Source organism: Topomyia yanbarensis, unplaced genomic scaffold, assembly GCF_030247195.1.
Source record: "Topomyia yanbarensis strain Yona2022 unplaced genomic scaffold, ASM3024719v1 HiC_scaffold_4, whole genome shotgun sequence".
In the NCBI taxonomy this organism is placed as follows: Eukaryota; Metazoa; Arthropoda; class Insecta; order Diptera; family Culicidae; genus Topomyia; species Topomyia yanbarensis.
The window spans coordinates 837,731-853,726 of NW_026683602.1; the positions used below are offsets into that span (position 1 = coordinate 837,731).

The 15,996-nt window shown below is 39.7% G+C and overlaps 2 protein-coding genes across 3 annotated transcripts; one reads left to right on the plus strand and one right to left on the minus strand.

Moving 5' to 3' along the window:
• Positions 1-3,323: 3,323 nt before the first annotated feature.
• LOC131695416 (synaptic vesicle glycoprotein 2B-like) lies at positions 3,324-9,870 on the minus strand. Its single transcript, XM_058983904.1, has 7 exons — positions 9,656-9,870; positions 8,940-9,221; positions 5,380-5,689; positions 5,274-5,321; positions 5,050-5,211; positions 4,831-4,993; positions 3,324-4,771 (listed from the first exon to the last, which is right to left on the minus strand). Exons 3-7 carry the CDS (start codon positions 5,384-5,386, stop codon positions 3,577-3,579), a joined length of 1,575 nt encoding a protein of 524 aa, XP_058839887.1. The 5' UTR covers positions 5,387-5,689; positions 8,940-9,221; positions 9,656-9,870; the 3' UTR covers positions 3,324-3,576.
• Positions 9,871-9,992: 122 nt separating this feature from the next.
• On the plus strand, positions 9,993-14,738 carry LOC131695417 (uncharacterized). Of its 2 annotated transcripts, none has more exons than XM_058983905.1 (4): positions 9,993-10,478; positions 10,643-10,782; positions 10,851-10,947; positions 14,340-14,738. In XM_058983905.1, exons 1-4 carry the CDS (start codon positions 10,364-10,366, stop codon positions 14,678-14,680), a joined length of 693 nt encoding a protein of 230 aa, XP_058839888.1. In that variant the 5' UTR covers positions 9,993-10,363; the 3' UTR covers positions 14,681-14,738. The 2 variants fall into 2 exon arrangements, with proteins under 2 accessions (XP_058839888.1, XP_058839889.1); XM_058983906.1 differs by having other exon boundaries at positions 10,016-10,478; positions 10,661-10,782.
• The last annotated feature ends 1,258 nt before the right edge of the window (positions 14,739-15,996 follow it).

Sequence of the window (15,996 nt, forward strand, 5' to 3'; positions counted from 1 at the left end):
GAATGTCTTGTCAATTCCTGCACGCTAAGGCAGCTTGCAGATGACGGTGTGGTCTCTATTACAGGTCCTAAAGCCGTCGACTTGCAAGGACCACTGCAAGATACCTTGGACAATTTGTCTGCATGGGCTCTCCAACTGGGTATCGAGTTCTCCACGGAGAAAACTGAGCTAGTCGTATTTTCTAGAAAGCGTGAACCAGCGCAACTACAGCTTCAATTAATGGATCAAACTATTGCTCAGGCTTCAACATTCAAATATCTCGGGGTATGGTTCGACTCTAAAGGTACCTGGGGATGTCACATTAGGTATCTGAAACAGAAGTGCCAACAAAGGATCAACTTTTTCCGTACAATAACTGGAACATGGTGGGGTGCCCATCCAGGAGACCTAATCAGGTTGTACCAAACAACGATATTATCAGTGTTGGAGTACGGATGTTTCTGCTTTCGCTCCGCTGCGAACATACACTTCATCAAACTGGAGCGAATCCAGTATCGTTGCTTGCGTATTGCCTTGGGTTGCATGCACTCGACCCATACGATGAGTCTCGAAGTGCTGGCGGGCGTTCTTCCGCTGAAAAATCGATTCTGGGACCTCTCATATCGATTGCTCATTCGATGCGATATTCTGAACCCATTGGTGATTGCAAATTGCGAAAGGCTTGTCGAGCTTAATTCTCAGACCCGATTCATGTCCTTGTACTTCGATTACATGGCACAGAACATCAATTCATCTACATATAACGTCAACCGTGCTCATCTCTTAGATACTTCTGATCCAACTGTATTTTTCGATACATCCATGAAGGAAGAGATTTGTGGAATTCCGGATCATATTCGCCCACAAGTGGTCCCAAATATTTTCTATAACAAATACCATCAAGTCGACTGCGCCAAAATGTTCTACACTGACGGATCAATTCTCGACGGGTCCACAGGCTTCGGTATCTTCAACGAAAATCTTGCTGCCTCATTCAAACTCAATGATCCTGCTTCAATTTACGTCGCAGAATTAGCTGCCATTCAGTATACTCTCGGGATCATTGACACCCTGCCCTCAGACCATTACTTCATCGTTTCGGATAGTCTCAGCTCCATTGAGGCCATCCGTGCGGCGAAGCCTGGAAAGCACTCACCGTATTTCCTGGGGAAAATACGGGAATATCTGAGTGCTTTATCTGAAAAATCTTACCAGATTACCTTGGTTTGGGTCCCGTCACATTGTTCTATTGCGGGCAATGAGAAGGCGGACTCTTTAGCCAAGGTGGGCGCATTAGAAGGCGACACTTACGAAAGACCAATTTGCTTCAACGAATTTTTCAGTATCTCTCGTCAGAGGACGCTCGATAGTTGGCAAACCTCATGGAGCAATGGGCATCTGGGACGGTGGCTACATTCCATTATCCCGAAGGTATCAACGAATGCTTGGTTTAAGGGGTTGGATGTGAACCGGGACTTTATTCGTACGATGTCAAGGATCATGTCCAACCATTACTCGTTTGACGCGCATCTCCGTCGTATAGGGCTTGCTGAAAATAATCATTGTGTTTGTGAGAACGGCTATCACGACATCGAGCATGTTGTTTGGCTGTGCGCAGAGTACTGTGTTGCCAGGTCCCAACTAATAGATTCCCTTCGGGCCCGAGGTAGATCACCCTATGTGCCAGTCCGGGACGTCCTGGCAAGCCGTGACCACCCCTATATTTTTCTTATCTATATCTTTTTGAAAACCATTGATGTCCAAGTTTAATACATTTTACCCTCTCTCATTCACAGTAGAATCTCACCAACCTATCCCTGTATCTACAATATGGCATTGCTTCACGAGTCTTCGGTGCACACTCTTCTTGATAACCGTCTATCCAGAACATCATGACATACCGCACATGCAGATGATATAGAGTGCCAATAATTATCCGAAATATCGACCCTCCCCTCGCCCCTGCGATTACAGGCTGGAAACTACAACACTACAACAAAGTGTGCATATCCGCCACAATGATCAATCAGCAAACGACGATGTCAATTACACAATATGTATCCCACTTCCTACCTTTGTCCTTTACTTACATAAGAGGGGAGCAAGCCGCCCCTAAATACGGCTTTCCCTTCCCCCACTAACATGTGACATGTAATATAAAAAAAAATGAATTATCGGCCTCGTTAAGCTACAGCATTTGGGCCTAAATAAACGTATTTTAAGATACGAACAAATGACAAAAAAAAAAAAAAACTAATAAATGTCAAAAACTGGTATGAGGGGATTTACCTATCGAACAGTCAGATGGCTACCTATCGTGCAAAGTAAACAAACATTCTTCTTTCGGAGAACATGCAAGAAAAGTATTAGTGTTGAGCAAAATAATATCATGGCGAAATATTTCAACCGCCTGAACTGTATACAGTTTATTTTACTTTTTAGTAACAATATAAAATAAATTACATGGAATAGTATTATGAATAAAGTGCTATAAGCCATGAAGCAGTAGGTTTTCAATTAACTCCATTTTTTAACTCGGGTCAAGTCACTCAAAGTTACACCAAAAAACCAACCAGGAACAAAGAAGAGGGCATCATTTTAGGCACTGTTGCGCGGGACTCTATAGGTTTGTTCCAGTACACGGAAGTCACTCCGGAGTAAACAGGAGCAAAAAATCTTTGCTCCTTTTTACTCCGGTTTGCTACCAGAAGAAGAAAAAAGAGAAGAAGAGAGTACAGGAACGATTTTGTCCGGAGTACTTCCAGTTTCTCCTGGTACTGGAACAGACCTTATAATACCACAGACTCTACACGCCACCGATAAACTACCTATAATTCAGTACTTTTGACTCAATCTCGTGGTATCGTGCAGGAAGGTAAAAACTGTGTTGAAGGTAGTTTCCATTTAACTACGGCAAAAATAATAACTCAACCTTGAGTTTAATTTACTTAAATTTAAGTTGAATTTACCTAATTTTGAGTATACCACAAACAACTTAAAAGTACCTTATTGCACGGAAGACCTCGACTGAGTCGAATCTCTCGTTTTGTTTTTGACAACACTAATAAGTGCGAAAGCGACGCACAGCTCAAAAGTACCTAAATTTAAGTTAAAAGAACTTATTCTGTAGGTTATTTTATGGCTGCGTGTAGTTTAAATGTGTCTGATCACTCTCGTCAGTTTGCTTGTCAAATTGAATTTGCCATGAGATGTTGACATTTAGATGCTTTTTAATTGGACAATGGTCTAACTAGCGGAGGTGCAACTAAAAAGCAGTCCAGTTCAAGAGTGTCCAACCAGCGAATCACGACTGTAAAAACAAAGGCATCAAGGGAGTTGAATGGTTATTGAATTACAAAAAATATTTATTATTTATCACTTCATACACAAAAAATTGATTAATATCATTAGTGTTGGATGCATCGGAAATGAACAAAAACACGTGGCTTAACGACCCTATTCACACGGATATCTTATTGCCGGACGAAGTTTCCAAACGATTTCATCTACGTTGCGGTAACATGTAGTAAATTTGGAATGAGTGCAAACCACTTAAGTATTGTTGCATTTAAATGATCACTCATTGAAATGTATTTGCTAATCCCCCGAAGAATTCTGCTTCGAGTTCGGCTTAAACTCAGATTCTTTGCGATTATGACTTTTAGAGATGCAAAAGGATAGTACAGCACACACCAGCAATAACATCCCATTAATCGCAAAAGTAAACTCGCAGTAACTGTCCAGCAGCAGCCCGAGCATATTCGTTCCAACGACAGTTCCCAGCCGTCCAAACATCAAGGAAATACACACGGCCAATGCCCTAATGTTCGTCGGGAACAGTTCCACTATGAAGGCATTTATCACATACCCGCAAGCGGCAGCTAAGAGCATCACAGTGTACAACCATATGGAAACTACCGGAATGTCAACAAAAATTATCATCAGTCCCGCGAGACCGCAACAGGAGAAACTAACTGCCAAAATGGTAAGTTTCTGCACTACGTTAATCAACATCCAGATCAGTACGAATAGCACAGTAAATAGCACCTCCAGTATCAGTGTATATTCGTACGCGGCCAGGTCCAACTGCTGCGAGCAACCTAGCTCTGCGAATTCCGACTGAGCCAGATACCTTCGAGTGTAGACGGCTTCGCACACAGTCGTCCTATTGATACCGGTTTCGTGAATTTCCATCAGCTGGTTCACTATATCCGGATAGAACATAAACATGCCGTGAGATGTCAAATATGCACCGAAGTGAAGGAAACACACGAGTACTGTTTTTGTCCAGTACGGGACTCTAAACAATGGAGCGGTCTTATCCCAGATTAATTTCATAAAAGCTCGGAATCCTTTGGCGTTGCTCATCTGACGTAGACGTTCCTCGAACTGTTGATCCTCTTCGTCCACTACGATCGAGTTGATCTGAAGAGATGGTTCCCTCCGACCTGAATTCATACGATGCATCCACTGGATAGTTCGGATAGTTTGCTCTAGATTACCATGGTGGTACACAAATTTTGGACTTTCCGGTAGCCACAGTAAAGCAAAACCACTTATCAGACCTAGAAGACCACAGGCTACCAGAAACAAGCGCCACGGACGGTAAACAATGTCAAGAAAAGGAATCGGAAGTTCCCAATTCTGGTTGATTATGAGCCATGCGATCACGGGCAAAAATAGGCATCCGATCCCCGATACGAAAGCTGCCCCCATAATGGCTCGAGACCCGTTGCGATGGTTGTGAAATTCTCCGAGGTAGGCGTAAATAGTTGCCGATGGTCCAGAGATGCTATTTGTGTTAACGTTCCGTTACTTATACGATCGCTGCCTAACGGCGTGTATACTCACAAAAATCCAGCAAAAAATCGACCAACAGTTATCGTCCAAAAGGAGTTGGCAAAACTGGAGACGAAAGTCGTAGCGAATGTCAGAAATAGTGTTGAAACGATAACCTTTTTTCGGCCCTGGGTATCTGCCAGAAATCCCCAGAGGTGAGAGCTGACGATGATGCCTGTAAATGAGGGATTAATAATCGACAAGCTTCACTGTAGTTGAGGTGATGCCAACCTAAGAACACTACGGCACTGAGCACTCCTTTCTGTAGTGTAGTCATTTGTAGGTCGCATCCTGCGACTGCTATCACGAAACTTGTACCTATAGTTTCGAACAAAACAGCAGATACGATCGCTCCCGCAACTAGAATAAGGATGTAGTTGCACTTGCCAAACTCTGGAATGTACAGCTCATTTAACTTTAGGTATCCATAACTGTCGAAACGTATTTAAACTCACTTCCCATAGAGAGGGCTTCGTCGAATGTTACACTGATCTGCTTCTCCTCTGAAAACAAACATCATATTACAGAATACGACTATTAGTCTCTCGGATTTTTACTTGCCTGGCATCTTTACGTTGTGATCTGCCACACTAGACTAAGTTACTCCGGCAATGGCGAAAGCCTTACTGTCTCTGGAGCTTTCCATTAACTTGCATTTATTACAGTAAATAGTTCAGAATTACATCAGATTTCGTAATAAAGTTGACCTCTCACTCATCCTGTCGTTTGGATCGTGAACATAATAGTTGACCAAGCTGTGGCCTTATCATGATTATTTACGATCCTAGCTTATTTCGTTGTGGAGAAAATTCAATGCAGTGCTATCTGACGGATTTACATAGCAAACATGTGATAGGCAGGATATTCGTATCTATGATCAAAAAATATTATGTACACTGGCAACTTTCGAGATTATTCGGATGCTTTGCATGACTTTCTCAAACTGGTACGTGCGCTTACATTTAAACTCCCCTTATACCAGTTTTTGACATTTATCAGTTGTCCCACCTACCGACTGAAATTCGTTCGTTGGACAGAGATTGTGGCCAAACCAGCGTACCACGACTGTACTAGGTAATTTGAATCTATTAAATCTGAATCTGCAAAAAAATCTGAGCAGTTTCAATCTGAGAAAGATAAAACTTAGAATACAGTCGTGATTTGCTGCTTGGACACTTTTTAGTTGGACCTCCGCTAGTTGGACCATTGTCCAACTAAAAAGTATCTGAACGCCAAAATTTCACGTCAAATTTACTGTGACAATCTATCTAACAATCAACAGTCGGTTCAACTAGCGAATCAAATTCGTTAGTTGGACAGAGGCCGTGGCCCAACCAGCGAATTACGACTGTAGTGCTTTCCACACATTGGGTCGAGCAAAGTGGATCAGCGTAGGACGTTTGTTAAGCAAACTTTTCTGCGAGGGAGTGCAAAGTTGATGCAAAAATGGAAATTAAATTCATTTCTGCAAGTCAACTGTCAAAATTCTCTTTGAAAGGAAATTCCGGGCAAACAGTATCTGGTCACACACAGTTCACAGCAGTTGATGAAAGAGAAAACGTTTCTCTTTTGTTTACTACCAACATCTGTGATTGGTGAGTAACGGTTTGTCCAGAATTTCCACTCGAAGTGAATTTTGACAGTTGGCTTTTAAACCGTAATATGTTTGTCGAGATTTTTATTAATTTGATGCAAATTTTGTTATACATTCCTAGAGTGATCTGCCCCTAGGCCAGGACTTTGTGCCGGCTTTTGATCACGGCAAATTTTCCGCCGTGATCCCTCCAAACTGTCAAAATAGAACTTCTGCTGCTTCTAAAAAGTCAGGTTTTTTATATTTAGAACAGTGCAGATTTTCAAACATAATAAATCCAACAATTTTCCCGTCGGAAACAATTCACGTTGAATTGTTTCCGGTCGGAATTTTAATTTGGAGATTTATCAAAATTAGATTTACTTTTCAGGAATCTTAGATTATTCGATTTTCCGTGGCGGAAAAAGTCTACACGGAAAATTAAGATTCCCGAAGTGTGAACCCAACCGCGACAAACGCCACGGATTTTAATTTTTTTCCAAACCAACAATCCGGTCGGAAACAATTCAACATGAATTGTTTACAACGGAAAAATTGTTGCTTATTATTTTATTTGAAAATCTGCGTCTTCCTGAAACCTGTAGTAATTTTTAGAAGCAACCGAGGAGAGAAAACGGCGAAAAAATGTTCGCGATCAAAATCCGGCAGAAAATCCCGGCCCAAACTGCGTGATCAAATTCCCAAAGTGTACAGTACATATCGTTTAGTTCCATTTTAATCAATTTCTATGCACTTATAATTGAGATATTTAAAAAAAAAAACAATTTGTCGCGCATAAAGTTCACGTTCGTTTTCACCGAGGGTGTAAATAGACCTTTATTCAATTGAATGAGTAACAGGGATTTTTGAAAGAATATTTATTCCATACAGCACGCGACTCGCATCATGTTCATTATCTGGTAAACACAATTCCATGTGTCTGAATCAAAACAATCAGTTCTATTGGTATATGATTATCGTGCTTCCGTATAGGCGGATAATTTCGGTTTAAGCTTGCAAATTCTAACCAAATTTTCTTCATCGATTTTCCATATATTTTCAAACAAATTTTGATAATCTAGTTAGTAAACATTGTATTGGAACGAGTTTATCTTTCTCCAAATAATTGTGGAACTCACTGCATTTGTTTGAGCGATGCTCCAAAAGAAGTCCATATTGATGCTGGAAACTATTCATAAATTCAAATCTTCACAACCTTCTGACGAAATCCATCGCCAATCCGGTATTCTGGCAAACATGTCGTCATCAACGATCGTTTATGGTGAGAAGCTATATTACTTGCTCGCTGACCGAACTAATGACTCTCTCGGCTTTGTCTGTGTGAATTTCCAGCGAATGTAGGAAACGTGATAACCATGACTCGCGTATCTACCAACCAGAAATCCCTTCTAGTCCGGTTTTATGACGATACGTTGCTTGTTTTGATAGACATTTTCATCGCCTCTTCTCTGCGTTGTACGCTGGCTTCTAAATCATTTTAAGGTATTGGCACTTATTGAAGCCCATGATACTCTAATTCCAAACAAATGGCCATTCTCATCCAGCTTGACGAATTGTCTATTTGCTATTACGTACCCTGACATTCGGTACTAGATCCTACTAAGTTTCGGGACATAAGGAAAAAATATAACTACGGGCATTGCCAATATGGGATTCAATTACACTTAGGTCATCTCTAAGTAATTCATGTAAAATATTACATTCTTTGTATTCAATTAATTCTGATCGTTTTTGTGCCCATTACAGTGGCAAGCAGTTTGTCGCACATCTTTTTCTTTATTAGTAGCAGGACAATAACCAATTTTTTTTAAATCTATGAAGAAACTACGAGAAGATACAGCTCCGAGCACGATAATTTCGCGTCTTTGAATATCGTAATGAACAAAGTGCAGTAAAAAAATAATGTGCTTTGTTATATTTAGTCAGCTGCGTACACACTTATTTTCTTTATTTTGCAGATCGGCAATTACTGCTTCCGCTATTTTCTTATTAACTGATAAACTCCGGATGTTCTGCTAAAATTCAGCTCGTTGTTATTGAGTACCAAACACGTTTTGACATAACTTTTGTAATGTAGAAAAATCAGTAAAAATTATACCTACTGAACAACCAGTAACATATCAAAGTGTTCACCCGTTACAATATCCACCGAACCAAGCTGTAAACTATTTAGATTAAAATGAGCGCCATTTTGTTCATAGCATCAAATTGCTTGCGTTGTCAAAATTCACTTTGAGTGGAAATTCCGGACTAACCGTTACCAGTTTCTAGGTAGTAAAAAAAGAGAATCGAACTTTGTTCGGCCAGTAATGGTTTGTCCCTGGTTTTCGTCGACGACCAGAGGACTAAACGATGGTCTTCTGCGGTTAGACGTAGGTGCGGTGTGTCTCCGGGAGTTCGTAAACTTCTATGCATGCCAAATTAAGGTAGGTATCAAGATGGTTCTGTGACTGGAGAGCAAGCCCAGAACTACTTGATGTATTTGGGAGTTAGAGTAGGCATCAAGATGGCCTCTCGATCGGATTACCCGAATGGCGCTGAAGCTTGGTTGTTCTATTTACTTCACTTATTGATTATTTAACTTAAACACGTCTTACGCACTCGCTCGCCTCTATGAAAGTGACCGACGACGACTACTAGATGGCGGTTGTTGCCCTGTTTTCGAGGGTTCGACCTTGGTAGGTATGTTGCATTTGCCTATGGTTTGCGTTGTACGCTAAAGTTTCGTAGCCTACAGATGTGCACAAAACTTGGTCTATATATAACGCTGATACTCCCTATTTCTCTGTACGGCCAAGAGTGCTTGTCCCTACAATATAGGCAAATTAATAAGTTCTCGGTGTGTCCGAAAGAAAAATTCTGCGTTTAATACTGAGCGGCACAGTAGCAACTGGAATATGACGCAAAGGGATGAACCAAGAGCTATACTGCCGTTATTCACATAATTGTCCCATATATATATATATATATATATATATATATATATATATATATATATATATATATATATATATATATATATATATATATATATATATATATATATATATATATATATATATATATATATATATATATATATATATATATATATATATATATATATATATATATATATATATATATATATATATATATATATATATATAGGGAATCCTATAGAACATGGGACAATTATGCGTAGAGCGGTAGTATGTCAAGTGTACAAACCTGCTGTAATTTGTAATTTGATTAGAATCTCACCGAATCGGAGCACCCGGATTGTTACTCTGCGAATGTTCGCCATATGTACGAATTCTGCTCAGACAGTATTCTTAGTGTAAATAAAATTGTTGCACTAGACCAAGTTCGATGACAGAATGTAAAAGTTGCTTTTACTATTACTATTGAAATTATCCGAATAGCTCTTCTACCCACATCAAAAATCTCGTTTTTCACAACTGAAACCGTTTGTACTGTGACGTACCTGGAATCGGGCAGCAGCATCGACCGAAAAGAACGCTCTCGACTCCCTATAGATGATCATCATCATCATCAGCATTGTTTTTGTTGTTGTTTACTTCGGTGGACAAGAAATTGATTGATAAAGATGGGACGATTGCTCCGGTCGAGCGAATTTTTTTTGTCGTCCGGTGGATGGACGATCTAGTCCGGTCAGGCCTTCAGTAATGTCGCAGATCTAGTCGGGAGAAGGCTCTTTTCTTTACGCACGATCGTCCGCGCTCATTCTTTTTTTCTCTCTTCCCATCTCCGTCATCCTCGACAGCACGAACGATCGAATCAAGTTAGGCAGGTTCGTCTCGCCGCACGATCAAGTTCAATACAATTATACTGTGCAAGTAGTGATCGGTTTGGGGAAAACCCAGAGCGGCAAGTATACCACCGCTTAATCGATTCTAGTCAGCAACCAACGTCAGTGCAAAGTGACGGAACACACGGAAGCAAGTCGAGATGATCCGGTGCGAAATATTATGCTTCATCGCAGCCTGTGTCGTTCTTATCAATTTGTGCACGGTCTCGCCTGCTCCCAGAGCACAATTTAACGGCCAAATTCAAGGGAATTTTCGTAAGTGCAAAACAGACGTAGTAAAACAACGACTCCGAAGCCTTCTCTTCTTATCGCAGACGCGATCAAAGCGGTGATTCATATCATACCTTTTCTAAACCTTGAAATGTGGCTTCTCTACCGATTTCAGGTTGAATATTCTGACTTATTGCATCTTACTTTAGCACTGTTGTATGTTTTAGTGGCTCCTAGCCGTCCTCAATCACCGTACAAGGACGGACAACGTGAGGGACCGGACGGGAATTCGGAATTGTTTGCATTTCCTGCTGATCCGTCAATGATCGAATCGATGCACAATGCTAGAGTAAGTATCAATTAATTCGCATCGATGATAATCTAATGAGGTGCTAAGGTCACGAAAGTTTGTTGCAGAATCGAACCCCGGTGTATATCCCGAACAAATGTCAGAAAAATGAAATACTTTACCCAGGCGACCAGGAAAGAGACTGGGTCTGTGATTGCAAACCAAGTAAGTAATAACACTACTACATTGCCGCTGAGTGACTGACTGCTTATACCACCATGACCTGAACTCTGTAATCTCCGATTGTTTCTGTTTCGTTACTCTTTGAAATATTCTGTACTGGAATTTAACGCATATTTCGTTAATTACAAACAAGATGGTTCGCCTGGATTCGGGTAACGAAAATTAGCGTATTCCGGATGGCAGATAGTAATGTTTCATTTCGCAAGCAAATTTATCTTAACGTGCTACGATGGCTACGAGACTTAATTGTGTTTGTCTTAATTATCAACACTATCATACTTATATGTATATTGAGTCATTTTGTTGATATAGTTCTTCAACTGAGGACTATTTGGCACTTTAATTGAGTAGGTATCTGATTTGGTTTTGAGTTTGTGCTGTGAAATATTGATTGCGAAAAGACCACGTTAAAACATAATGAATCATTTATTTATGGCATTAGTCAGGCGTTTGAGTAAACAGTGTGATTAGGCACGTATACGAATATGAATTTCATTCTCAATAATAAGTAAAATCCAACAAAAGTTGGATGTTTGTTGTGTACGGTAGATGGTCCCTTACTCATCTCACCAGTAGGAGTGCCTTATTTTACCATTAACCACTCAACCTTTAACCAATAGATTGCGTTTAAATTGGTATCAATATTGTCAACACTGCGAGAATCTAGCATTGCACAGAGTTTTTGTAGTATGGGAAAGATTGGACTGCGAGCGAAACAAAAATAAACATTCAAATGTCGTCTCATCAGAATCCGATACTAACCTAGTGACGGGACTAATCTAGCGCTGGATTGACGCTAGCTCCAAAAACGAAAACACTATTTGTGTTTCTGAGCAAACCCCTACTCCTGCATGATATTCATCAAGAAAAGGAGTTCCGATTAAGCTAATGAGAATTAATGAAGTCGAAACTTGGTTTGGCTTAGCAAGCCAATGCAATATGCACTATGCTATATTTCTCCTTAGCGGAGAAAAATGCATGTAAAAACTATTTTCTACTAAGGACAAAATTGTTTTCAACCACATTTGCGCACTAAGGACAAGTTTTGACTTCATTTATGCTCATCAGCTTAATCAGAACTCCTTTTCTTGCTGGACATCGCTAATAGTGTTTTCGTTTTCAGAGGTAGCGTCAATCCGGCACTAGTCTAGTCCTGTCGCAAAGTAAGTGGCGAGTTCTGATGAGACGAAGCTTCGTCTCATCATAATCCGACACTAACTTAGTGAAGTCGAAACGCAAATTCCATATTTAATTTATTTATAGACTTTGTGTCTTTGAATCTCAAATGTGAATCAGAACAATTCACTCTTTAGTGGAACTGTAATATTTGTTACCTAATTTTTTTCTCCACTAAGGAGAAATAAAGCACAGTCATAACGTTTTTCGGTTGTACTGATACAAAATGCATGGGCGCGTAATTCGGAGCACAGCCCGGTGGCGCATGTCTAAAAAGTCGCGATATGGTTGTTAGAAAAGATTAGCAATATTCTGTGTTCTTTTATTGGCCACTTTCTTCCAGCACTTTTTTGTCAATAAAGTGAAGAACACAATTTTTTTACACATAATGTGAACGTCTCTTTCTCTGTGTCCTATGAACCGAAATACCGGCGAAAATCGGTTAAAATTCTGGATTGCTCTTAGCCCATTTGGTATCCCTACACCCAACACTAAAATCTCTTACAATAATTGCAAGCGACAATCACTTATAAATAATGTTAGCATCGCTAGCAATTTTTGCAAGCATATAAAAACACTTCATCTCTTGCTATATGTATATGCGTTTCTTCAACACAACTGTCAAAGGATTGTCACCACATTCACGTGCCTATGCTGGTTGGTATAGCAACGCACCGCGAGTTTTTATTTACCGTCTGCTTTTTATTCATTCCTCACCAACGTCATTAATCGCACTATTGAGGCTCATTCATTACACACAAGATAGCGTCGAATCGCGGATGTGCTGATTGTACGAGTTTTAACACTCCATTCTCATGTGCAAGAATAGAACAGTGCCAATAGTCAATGCTATGATGCGCAAGAGCATGAGTTCAAATCTGGTGTGCGTCCCATCACTTTTTTCATTATTCGTGAAATCGTCCGAGTGTTTATATATGACTTTTATCTACTGATAACTATCTGATATTATGGTTGGATGAATAAAGTAGTCAATACTGTGATCTGCCCATACGGGCTCGATTTTAAGCGCATGCAGTTTTTTTCTAACGCTCTTGTTTGAGTGAAGCGAAAATTCGACTTTAAAACCTTCTCTTTTCATCCAAACATTTGTGTCGATGTGTTGAACAGAAATACTGTTCTTAATACGTAAACAATCCTAATTTTGATAATCGCCTACATTGCCTTGTTTCTACCTAAGAGAAGAGAAGACAACCGCGAGCTAGTTTGATCAAGTCCTATCCTCAATATTGAACCAGTTTCTGATTGGTCGTTTTGTCAATCAAGAGCGTTGATTATATTTACAAAAGGGTTATATAACGGTTTTGCTGGATTTATTCTGGGCACTTTTCATGCACATTAACATATTATTTAAAGTGAATGAAAATCTTAAACGACGATATACATAGTATATTGTTAAGAGAGACGAATAAAAATAAAATTTGATTTTTAAATGCAGCTAGATTTATGAATCCTTGGTTTAGGTGCGATCTTTGAGGTACAATCATTTTCAGTAATTGTGAAAAGCATGCAAAAAGGTTCTGGCAACGATGGTTGCTTGCTAGTTTTTCGCTAGAGCCTATAGTAGAGAAAATTTTCTTAAGTTCGTAACCACTGCCCGAAAAATAGTTTCAAAATCGTTTAACACAGGTCCTATAATGGAGACTTGTTGAACGATCTATTGAAAGTCGCACAACGTCGAACAAAGTACCTGCATTGGATGAATGTGAAACATCGATTTGCATGGCGACGATGTCGACTGATAAGTCGAAACAAATTGACTTTTACTGTGTGCCGTGTTTAGAGCCATGACAATCCCCGTGCAGTTATTTTAGTGCGAGAATAGGTTAAATCAGGTGGAATTTTTGACAAATGGAGTTAAATTGGGTGGAAATCTTACGCACACACTCCTATTTTTCCAATTCTTATAATAGGTATTCAAGTACATACTTCATTTTCATGAGAAATTTTTATAAAGGCATATTTCTATCATTCCATCATCGGTACGATACTCAAGTTGCTTTCAACGCGGTTATTTCCGAGTTAGTTTTTCGTTTTTTAGATTTTTAGCCAATGAAAAGTTTTTGAACTGTTTTTTAAGGTTTTGAATGTTTTCCCCGCGTGAACAGCTTCTTGAGTGTACATACATGCGAATGCCTGATAGCACGTTTAATTCTATGATCATTCTTTTTTCCAACCAGCCTACGTCTACCATCCACCGACGCGCCAGTGCTACGAAATGTACACCCAGGGATACTGCGAGAACGGTACCATGATTTATCTGGCCCCAAAAGCGAAACATCCAGATTGCATCCCGAACCAGTGCTACAACCCACGGTATCCGAACGGTTCACTGGTGTTCTACAACGGAAGTTGCGTCCTGTTGAACGAGTACCATCCCAGTTGCAACATCGGTCAGCTTAGACAGGTCGTCGGAATTAACGAGACGACTCACGAACTGGGTTGTTTGAACATTTCCGGCGTCAAGGTGAAAGAACTGATGGGATCGACCGGTAGTCAGTCGAGCCTGGATAGATCGTAAAGTTCAAATAAGCGCCCAGATTTAGCGTGCAATAAAGCAACCTTTTTGTAAAATTGTAGTATTTGGAGGTTACCGAAAATTGCTTAGCGTTAACATGTTTGAAGAATCCCCGTAATACCTCGGTAGTAGCCTACATATATGATTTAGAATCGTGATTTCCTAGTTGGGCCTCAGCCTCTGTCCAACTAATGAATTTGATTCGCTAATTTCGCGCTGCCGACCAAGATATGTCAACCACTGCAATAAGGGGATGTTAGTAGTTTATATGCATCTGGTCACATCTCTAACAATTTGCTTGTCAAAATGAATTTGCCGTTCAGAAGCTTGTTAGTTGGTTAACGGCCCAACTAGCGAAGATCCAACTAAAAAGCGGCCCATTTAAAACGTAGCAAACCAGCGAATCACGACTGTACAACAAATCTATCCAATCCGCGGGGAACGACGCTCCATAATTTTCTGATGCAATAAACTTAATATTTATTATTTTGAATAAACAATCCCTTCAAAATAAAAATTAATAAGATTGGGATTGGAATAGTCTGGATTGGAACAAAATTACAGTTCAGCGAGCTTCTTTACAAGGTGTTAGCACTTAAAAGCGTTTCGAATCGAGTTCCTTGTGTGAAATTGGAGCATTTTAACACGTGCCCCAAAGTGATTGAAGATTTGTATGGGAAATGTATGTAATTTTTCAAAGTGATCGAAAAATTCTGAATGTTGGTAGAGCTCGAGCACACTATGACATAACTATACAGCGACATAAATGTTCACATTGGATGTCAAACTTTCTCAATGATGCATTCTTTATATACCCGAGAATAGTCATTTTCAGCTATTTTTTTCTGAGTTTTGGTAACTAACAAACATACTTCAAAGTTTAAATAAATAATACTCAACGCAATAAACAATAATTACTATCTTTGTCGACATATTTTGTCGAAATGAAACAGGGTTAACTCGGTGAAACTGTGAATACTGCAATATTTTCAAATCACTTGTATGAGTGGTTCTAGTTGGAATTTTTATCAATGAAAAAGTTGTCGCAGTTTTCTGCTCCGCCGTTGTTGCTATTGTAGGTTCTGTAGTCGTTAATGTTGCGTCTGAGGATGCGTTTGCAGCAGGACACAAACATTAATTTTTTTCAATTGAGAATAAATGGGTTCTGTAAATCTTGTGCCAATCGCAATCACCATGCTGGTGCGCTCACAAATGTTTTTGTTTTGCAAGTGAAAATATAAGCCCGATTCCCAAACCAGCACATAAGGTTGGAGGTTATGAACTACTTTTACCTGTAGTCTAGAATCAATATGCAAAGT

Excerpts from the sequence above, each read along its gene's own strand:
- LOC131695416 (XM_058983904.1), bottom strand. Across the intron at positions 4,994-5,049 it reads CAGTGCCGTAGTGTTCTTAG|GCATCATCGTCAGCTCTCAC; the intron begins GTTGGCATCACC and ends CCTCATTTACAG. Across the intron at positions 4,772-4,830 it reads CGATTTTTTGCTGGATTTTT|CATCTCTGGACCATCGGCAA; the intron begins GTGAGTATACAC and ends TAACACAAATAG.
- LOC131695417 (XM_058983905.1), top strand. The coding sequence starts at position 10,364 with ATGATCCGGTGCGAAATATTATGCTTCATCGCAGCCTGTGTCGTTCTT. Across the intron at positions 10,783-10,850 it reads AATCGATGCACAATGCTAGA|AATCGAACCCCGGTGTATAT; the intron begins GTAAGTATCAAT and ends AGTTTGTTGCAG. Across the intron at positions 10,948-14,339 it reads GGTCTGTGATTGCAAACCAA|CCTACGTCTACCATCCACCG; the intron begins GTAAGTAATAAC and ends TTTTCCAACCAG.